General features: G+C 40.2%; 2 protein-coding genes and 1 non-coding gene across 4 annotated transcripts in view; all 3 read left to right on the forward strand.

Annotated features, from left to right (window-relative positions):
* mfsd13a (major facilitator superfamily domain containing 13A) overlaps positions 1 to 957 on the forward strand; it is a 10,011-nt gene extending 9,054 nt beyond the window's left edge. For both annotated transcript variants that reach the window (XM_032501775.1, XM_032501776.1), the window contains exon 9: positions 282 to 957. In XM_032501775.1, coding sequence (XP_032357666.1) covers positions 282 to 532 — 251 coding nt within the window. In that variant the 3' untranslated portion in view covers positions 533 to 957. The remainder of the gene's footprint in view (positions 1 to 281) is intronic.
* Positions 958 to 2,847: 1,890 nt separating this feature from the next.
* On the forward strand, positions 2,848 to 2,962 carry LOC116671839 (U5 spliceosomal RNA). Its single transcript, XR_004327389.1, has one exon. It is a non-coding gene; the product is annotated as a U5 spliceosomal RNA (small nuclear RNA).
* Positions 2,963 to 3,840: 878 nt separating this feature from the next.
* Positions 3,841 to 9,415, forward strand: part of arhgap27 (Rho GTPase activating protein 27) — a 26,170-nt gene continuing 20,595 nt past the window's right edge. The window contains exons 1-3 of the mRNA XM_032502951.1: positions 3,841 to 3,980; positions 4,375 to 4,480; positions 5,437 to 6,296. Of these exons, the coding sequence (XP_032358842.1) occupies positions 5,496 to 6,296 (801 nt within the window). The 5' untranslated portion in view covers positions 3,841 to 3,980; positions 4,375 to 4,480; positions 5,437 to 5,495. The remainder of the gene's footprint in view (positions 3,981 to 4,374; positions 4,481 to 5,436; positions 6,297 to 9,415) is intronic.

Genomic DNA, 9,415 nt, shown 5'->3' on the forward strand with positions numbered 1-9,415 from the left:
TTTTTTTTTTTTTTTTTTTTTAAGCGTTCACATGTAAGAGTGGTACCAATTTTCTCATCTACCTCCAGCAAATAAACGTATTTCTCAAAAGTAAACTATCTCTATGGAAAGAAAACATTAAAAAAATACTTTGTGCCAATTATGAACTTAAATATAACCTATTATGAGTTTTTAAGTGTTAAGTTACCCGACTAGCTGTTACCCATGACCAATTTGTATATTTGATTTGTTTAATTATTGAAGGAATTACTTTTTTCTCCTGTTGGATTTCTCTTCCCCAGGTTATGATATTTTTGATAGGGAACCTGTGAAGGACTCTCTGGTTTCTGTGCCTGACGTTGCCTTTGGCTTGGGGACTCCACCTCTACGCCTGGGCTGCTTCTACATGTTGGTGTTTGTGCCTATCACCTGTGCCCTGCTCCAGCTGGCTGCCTGGTCTCGCTTTACACTTCACGGCCGCAAGCTGCAAGGGATCAAGACCCTAAGGCAAGGGGCCCAGCATGGCCACCTTATCGATGTCAAGGCCATATGAACTGAACAGAGCTGGGTGAAGCTGCACACAGACACTTTCTTAAATGGGCGGTTTTACAATCCCTTTGTTCAGCCCTGCCTTCTGCGCATGAACATGAACCACTACACAACAGGTGGCTTCGTGGACAGTGAAAACTACACAACAGGCAGACCAATCCCACTGGGAGTAACAAAAAAATAAAAACCTGCCTTATTTTTTTAAAAATATTGACCTATATTTATATTTGAACAGATGACCAAAAGATAAAAAGAACCAATCAATCCTTTTTGGATGTAGACGGACCAAGTTCACAACTTTTTATGGTGTGCTTTAAATATGGGGTGCCCTCTTTTAAACTGTTAGTAAAGCGTAGTCCTGGTCTAGAGTATAGTCCGAACCCTGTTGCTGCTAGCAAATGTGTCTGTAACATCAGCCTGATTTAAAATCCACAGAGATGCAGATTTCTCATGAAGATGAAGAACATGGAATAAACTTGCAGTGATGTGTTTAGAGTGCTATTTATACTGCATGAAATCCTCTTCAGAGCTGATTCGTTGTATCGGTTTTTACATTTACACAGAACGCCCTGCCGGTTTGATGTTATAATTGTATTTTCTGATGCGTACAGTATTGATGTTTTTGCACAAAAATGCCATTTGACTGTTGTTCTTCTAACATTGTGACATATTTTCTGGACTGTAATCATAAATAATGAAATGATGCAGCATATTGTCAGTTCACTTTTGTAATTTTTCAGATGTGGGGCATTACCACAAATAAACCTCATAAATGTTGAAAGTCAATGTGATGTCTTTTTATGAGACAGATTACCTGTCAAACCACAAAGAAGACTATTCAAACTGCACAACAGATTGTAACACTCCAGTGACTTTTTGGGAAAATGGACATTATTCAAATGTTGTTGTTTTTACCGGTGCTTCAAAATCTAAATCTAAAGTTGTTGGACCATCTGCCTGTGCAAAATCTTTCTGCCCCTTGTGAGTAAAGGGTTAGGGGAGACTACACTGTAACTCTTGATCATCAACATTGTAGGTATTGTTACCAACCATTTGCAGTCTATGTGAGAATTTAGACAAATGGTTTTTGGACACTTATAGGGCTTCTATGTGAGCTCGAGCCTTCACTACATGTGACATCCTCATCTTCGTGAAGATAATTGGGGCAAGTATTGTAATTTAGAAACACGCCTGAAGGCGTTCCTTTATTCCAAGAGATAGGGAAAGTGGTACTGTCTGATTTCACTGCTGTTACACTTTGTCTATGAAACACCCACCATTGTTCAGCAATGTTTTGTGGGGGATTATAACCTAGTAGACCTTTGTTTCCTGCAACAATAGAGCCCTCTGCTCAGCCCTTTTTTTGAGGAGAATTGTAAAGGTCTTTTGGCTCGTGAACCCTTACAAAAAAAGGTAACGTCAACTTGTGAGCCCTCAGCACAGGGTCGATCTTAGTATTGACAGGAGTTGTTTAGTTCAACAAACACATAGTGGTTTTCCTTATCCAATTGTAATCTTTGGAAGATAGTTTTAAAAATTAGAAAGAAAAAAAATACATAATGTAATATAACCATAGGTAGGCCTATGGGGACCTCATCTTCATCCAAAATTTCATCTTGCCCGTTTGATGAACAAGATGGTCTGTAAACTATCGTTAATATATAGATATATAATGTTCTTTTTTTTTTTACGCCAATTTTAAGGGAACTTCGCAGGATTTTGTCATTTCACGATGACATACAGTATGTGTCCATCCATTCGACATAATAATATTCGAATAATAATTTAAATAATAATTTTGACTATGTGTACATCTCTTTGCACTGGAAAGCTTCCTGTGTGAAAACGGAAGTAGCAGGAGATAATCCTCTCGATTTGTTTTTACCATAGGTTTTAACGCCTGTGGGTGTACAGCGCATGCGTATGTTTTTTTCACCCTGTTGTGTATTTTATTCCCTTTTGTGTGCTTTTCCCTGTTTTTATTTTCATGTTTGAGCTAGTTACTAACGAGTATGACAACTGGGTTCATTTTGTCAAGTTCAGGAACTAGCAAAGCTTTACTAGTGCGGTGTGTCACCGAGATCAACGTACCGCTACCCATCATACACTGCGCGCAATGTTTCAAACGTTTGCTAAATCTATCATTTAGAATAAACACGTTTATCTAAATCAGTATTTTGTAATATATATTGTGTAGCCACATACATAGATTATAGACGACATAAACTATTAGTTCTAGTTTTATCGGTGCATCGACACCGTTACCGTGAGGTGTGTGTCGGGAAATGACGACCTCTCCAGCAACCAGAGGAAGTCAGTACACTCATGTTTCTCTTCAGATCGTATAAATCTTTCGCCTTTTACTAAAGATTTCCGTGGAGAGGAACAATATGAGTTCAATCTAATTTTTTGATGCCCTGCCTAGTGCGGGGCTTCCCAACCTTGTGAAAATCAACCCATAAATCTTAGTTATTACCGTAAAATTAAAACACAACCTCTCTGCCGATCAACGTTGAGATATGAACTGTGAAGTCATGATGAACTGATGCGCTGGGCGGGTGGAACAGGCGTTGATTCCACGTGAAGGAAGGATAGAATGTATCCACGCAGTGTTCTGGTGGACGTTCTAGAATTCTCGACACAAGTATAGGCTATGTAATTAATTCAATTACTGGATTTTGCATCGATGTCTATTGCTGTCTAAAAAACAAAACATGGATGTTATACCGTATCATCATGGAGATTTTTTTTTAATAACCAACGGCTATATTTTACTGATATATATCGACATGAGTTCATTTATTGCAAGAGTCTCTGTCATCTTAATATTTAACCACATGAAACTCATGTTTGATTGTGTTTGCAGTAAAAATCCACCAGAGGGCATACCCATTCACCAAACACGTGCTCAGCTGACAGCAGCAATAAATACAAATGCAAATACAATGAATACAAATTGTTTTAAGGTCATGTTATCATATCTTATTTACATTTTTATTATTTTACGTGATTACTTCCTGTTTATAATAATTACACATGACTTTATTTCAATGTCAACATTCAGTAACAGTAACATTTCCTTTTTTAATTTAACAAGTTGGTCACATGTTTTGTAATGCTGTGTTGTAATGTCAAAATGAATCAGCACATCTCTTTCCCCGTCAGTGAGGTGCCATGAAAAGAATGCATACATATCAAATGTACTTTGGGAAGTATGGTTAAAGTTAGACTTCCCATTTCTTGCGGCTTCAGTGCTGTACTGTATGACTGGTTGCCTCTTTCGGTAGAGAAACAGTCACACAGAACAGGAAACAAAAGTGGGGTAGGCAAGCAGAGGCAACACATGCAAGCAGCAGTCTGAGCTCCACGACTCCGGCTCTGTAGATACCAAACTGCTTCAAGGTTGTTCGAGATACATCTAATGGCTGGGCAATTTTTGGAAACAAAATCTGGCAAGTAGACAAAAATATCATCACACTGTAACCTCAGGGTATGCAAGTCCAGCATGTGATTTCTGTCATTGTTGAGTCTGCTTTTCAACATGAAAGTGTATTCTGATTGATATCTGTTGCACTGACTTACTGTGAATTACCAAATTCAACATGAGATTGTGAGTTAAGTCTGACTTGGAAATGAGTAATTGAGCTTGAGTTAAATCATATTTACCCTTTGGGTTACCTTTTTATTGTATTATTTTATTTAAATTTGGCATGTTTTTATACATCCACTCACATTCGTTTAGATTTAACAATATGGTTGCAAAAAAAACATATAGTTACAACCTTTGCGTGTGAAATAGCTGCTGACATGACATCCTGTTGTTTCTATGTGATATGTGTGCTGCAGGAGACAACAAAGAGCTGTAAATACTGATACAGTGATTCTGGGTAAAACGATGCCTGCTAAAGCAAGCTGAGATTGCCAGATGACATCGCACTGACGCTGAGCCAAGGTTGGTGCAGACTTCCTGTTTTGTGGCAAAGCAGTTTTCAGTCTGCTGCTCTAGAGGTCTCTGAGTAGGTTTGGTAGGCCTTTTGCAGCAAATGAAAGCAACTTCCTGTCTATTCCTGTGCACAGAATAGAGTATTTTACCTATGCCAGCCTTTTGTTCATAATCTTAACTCCAAACTGCGTTAAAATTTCTTGTAAATCCACATTGTTGTGTAATATCAAACACTAACCATTACTGGACGGGCTACCGGCCACAGGGGCCCAAGTCGCGACGGGGCCTCTGAGCCACAACCTCAGTTTGATGTGAGTTTTAACATTTCTTGTTTGAACGTCAATCAAACTATTTCAAAATGACAAAAACATGACCACAAAGACACACAAAATGACTAATAATGACATTTTAGATTTGCACTTTTTTTCTACCTTGTACTGCAGTTGCTGCACAACAAATTCCCTTTGGGATACAGTGGTGTTCGAAATTTTGGGCACCCCAGGTAAAAATTTACATCCATGTGCATAAAGAAGCCAAGAAAAGATGGAAAAATCTCCAAAAAGCGTCAAATGACAGATTAAACATTGGTATAATTTGTCACAAAAAGTTCGATTTTATTTCCATCATTTACACGAAAAAAATGGCGTCTGCAAAAGTTTGGACACCCGGCAGAGTTAATACCTTGTACCCCCCCCCCCCAGGGACCTGACGGTGTCATTAATACAAATTTTTACCTGGGGTGCCCGAACTTTCGAACCCCACTGTAAATAGAGTTCTATTTCACGTTATCTTATCTCGTCAAACTGACACAAAATGACAAGTCTGTGTCCAGGGGTCTCTTATCTGCCCATGACACCATTGGTGGGAGTGTGTAAGACAGTGAAACATGAGCCACTGACTGACATTTATAATGACTACCTTTTAAAAAAAAGCCAAACCAACTTCACATTTCCTCTATTTTGCAGCTCCGAGATGTTAACGTTGTGCCCACAGTAACACAGAGGCCCCACAGGTGCAGCAAAGCATGGAGCTGGTGTCTGTGCAGTATGAATTTGAGTACAGAGCGAAGGATGGTCGCCTTGTGTCCATTAAGCCTAATGAAAGTTACATCTTGGTCTCCAAGACCAATGAGCACTGGTGGCACGTCCGCAAAGACCAGCACAGCAGACCGTTTTATATCCCTGCGCAGTATGTGAAGGAGCTCCTATCACTTACTGAAAACCCTCCCGGTCCGAATAGCTTGAAATCCCCTGAGTGTGTGACCAACAGTAAGCCAGGGGACATGGCTCACATAACACCACGTAAAGCGTCAACTGTGAATCGTGTATCAGCTCTGGATTCTTCAAGAGAGACACACCGCTTCTCCACTTTTGGTTTCTGTGAGAACAAACCAGATGTGAAGCCCAGTGAGACTCTGGATGAAGGACAAACTACCAGCAGCTTTGCAGACAGCCAGGATAAAATACAGACACACGCTTCAACAACAGCCTTTTCATTTAGCTCTGCACCTCTGAACACTGACAACTTGCAACTGTACACAAAAGCTCATCCTGTGCCAAAGGTCAAAAACGGACATAAACAACCACTGGAGGACGATGAAGTAAAACAACCACAGACGTTTCTAGACAATGAGGATATGGAGTTTCCTTTACCCCCTGATTCACCAATATATGACACCATACCGGAGCTAAATATCCCAGAATTTGACACGTTTCCTGAGCCTCCTGGTCCTGTTGATTCTAAGGAGACATTGATGTTTGAGCTGCCAAATTCAAATCAAACTGCAGGGACAACGTCCTCTACAGATGAGCCTCCCATTGATCAGGTAAGGGTTTTCATTCATCAGTCTGTAGTCTCATGAAATGTGTCACTGTCATTTTGCAGCCAGGAGAGGGTGCAGTTTTATCATGTAAAGAGCTTTAAAGTGGCCTTCTGACAGTGAGCCACAGTTTTATGTTCATAGCAAAAACAGATCTCTGGAAAGTGTTCTGAATTAGATGCAAATATAAAATACAGGTCCCTTTTGTATTCATTAGCAATAGGACACATGTAAATAATCACTGATGCAGCCTGTTGGTTTAAAGAGTCCCATTGTTAGGCACCTGTATATTACAGAATAAGAAAGATGGGAAAACATGTCATGCTTCTCAAAGTAGCATTTCTTCATCATTCATCACATCATCATGACACACAACATTCATTGAATTGTTGAGGAAACTGAATTTCTTCCTAGACATTGACACATGCAACATTGTGACGATGAGCTACAAGTTGACACTTTATTGATTTTAAGGGGTCTTATGACAAAAAGGCAGAGACCGCTGCTGTTTGTTGATGTGCACAGGGCTGCAGCGTGGTTGAAATCTCAGCCCACCTTAACTTATTGTCTTTTGATACCTTTTATTATTTCACTTCCTGCTCTCAGGAGAACCACAACTCATTAAAATTTCATTTAAATGTGTTTACACTGCGGGGTTCAGTGCATCTTAAAGTGGGTGGAAATGATGAAGAATACACGTCAAGTTTTAAAGTAGTTTTAAACAAATCCTTCATTCAAAACTTGAGTAAAAGAAAAGAACTATTAGCAACAAAAAAACATACACAAAGTATCCCAAATATAAGTAGGCCTATATTTATCATGGTTAGTTATTCGATTTTCAGAGCATTATTATTATTATTATTATTATAAGTATCCAGTAATCAGCATTCTAATGTTGTGGTTGTACAATAGCCTATAGTTAACTGTAATTAATATATTAGTCATATGCTGGGTAGTTTAATCCTAACAAGGAATCATTTGGAAACAGGTTTCTGTGACTTAATCTGAAAGTATATAGCTCTTAGAAAACTGTAGTGGAGAAAAAAAAAGTAAATTGTATAAAATCTCTTTAAAGTGAAGTAGGCTGCTTGAGGATATCGGCTACTTCGGATACTTTCCACCACTGATTGCTGATTCGAACAATTCGATTTGATCAGATTGTAGAGACAAACACCGAATCACTCAGTGGTTTGAAGGTCCAGACTTGGATCACCGTGTCGGTTGGGTTCACAGTAACGTTATCTGTGCCAGCTCATCAGCATATGAATGGCCGGCCGTCCCCTTCACGCCGATTCAGTGGGCGAGGAGAGGTGTCTCTTGAATTCCTCGGTTCAAGCAGCTGATCCAGGATCTCAGTTTTGGTCAGCGAGTTCCTTCTGGTCCGGAGGGCGGTCACTCTTTACTAGGTGTGTATGGTTTACATTGTCACGGAACATGTGATTGATTGAACTGGTGAGATCCCGAAGAGCTGGGGACTTGTAGTCCGGTGTGTGGTTTAGATTGGAGGAGGTTTTTGTTATCAATTTTCAGTGCTTGTGAAACGCTGCGTAAAGTCGACGCAACTCGAGAACAGGTTACTAACAGGTAGTGTCGGCTGGGAGGCTTCTTCCGAGGAGAGGAAAGTGTTAATCTGCCGGCCACTCCCAAACCTCCAGCAGCTGCTACCTGGTTTCCCCAGCACCGATGACGATTCTGGGAATTATGACTAACCAGTAACCCCACCGTCTGAAAACAATGAAACATTTGGGAAATATCTGGCTATAGCTCGTGTACCCTACTTTCCTGATGGATGTATAGTTGGTTGAAAACAAACGACAACAGAACTTTTGTTTCACGTAAGTTTCACTGCACTTGTTTTTGCACCTGTTGCAGGATCTACGGTGAGAGTGTGAACAAGAAAGTGTTTCTCTCATTGTGTGTGTGTGTGTGTGTGTCCTCTCCCAGCAGCCTATACCCAGCAGTGACAGTGTGTGCACCATAACACTGCAATTACCAGCACAGTTTATTGCATTAGTGGGAGTTTTGTGTTAGACTGTAATACAAAAACAAATGTGAAAACCTAAATGTTTAAGTCGTTACAGTTTGTGTGTTTTCTGAAGCATGAATGAACCCTAGGACTGCAGACGTGCCAGGACCCCTCAAGTGTATTAATTGTTACCCCACAATGGAGGGCCATCTCCATGGTGATGTGAGGGGGCCTGGCCTGACTCCCAAGCAGGGCTTTAGAGCTTTTAGTGCCAGTCCTGCCATGCAGTTGGCCTGTGTGTGCATATGTAATGTGCAGAACTTGCGATTAGCCCCAAATGTAGGTCACTTCATATCGAGGGTATGTCTTTGGTCTCTAATGGGATGTTAAGTTTGGTAAGGGGATGACAAATCCAGTTGGGATTGGTTGTGGTTAACTTCACAGCTTGCTAAGGCGTACTTGAATGCATATTCAGGCCTGTTTTGTTGTATGGTGATGCTCTTCTTATTGTTACGTGGAGCCTTTACATCATAGTACAGTATTTATTGGAGCTGTCTGTGCTACCAGTGTGTGTCTGAACAGGCCATGTCCAATAAATCTTTATCACTTTATCACAGTTTAGATAATTTACACAAGGAGCCCCAATGTCCCATTGATCTTTGGCAACTTAAAGAGAAGTGACCCTCTGTTTTGTCCTGTTGTGCACATCACATCACACACCCCTGCCAATTGTATATTTAGTTATTTAGAACTGTACAGCACAGGCCGTTCTTCCATATCTTGAGAGGAACTGAAAAAACTATTGCTTGATCGAGAGCAAGAGTAAGCTACAGTGAAAAGTACAGTGCTCTGTGAAACGGACCAAATCAAAGGCCAACAAACTGCTCCAACAGGTAGTGTGAGAGCGTCTCCACAGACCTCCCTGTACATGCCGGCTTAACACAACGCGTGTTCTAAGAACAGGTGCACGTACCTCCCAGGTTGAGCCTTTCTTGTTTACTAGGGGTGGGAATCACCAGAGGCCTCCCGATGCGACATCATCACGATACTTCTGTCACAATACTATACAATTGCGGTTTTAAACATTATTCTAAGATATATTGCACTTTTATTATTTTATTATAGATTCCCAATTTCAAATTATGTCCCCAAAAGGAAA

The sequence above is a fragment of the Etheostoma spectabile genome, chromosome 21 (genome assembly GCF_008692095.1).
Source record: "Etheostoma spectabile isolate EspeVRDwgs_2016 chromosome 21, UIUC_Espe_1.0, whole genome shotgun sequence".
Taxonomy (NCBI): domain Eukaryota; kingdom Metazoa; phylum Chordata; class Actinopteri; order Perciformes; family Percidae; genus Etheostoma; species Etheostoma spectabile.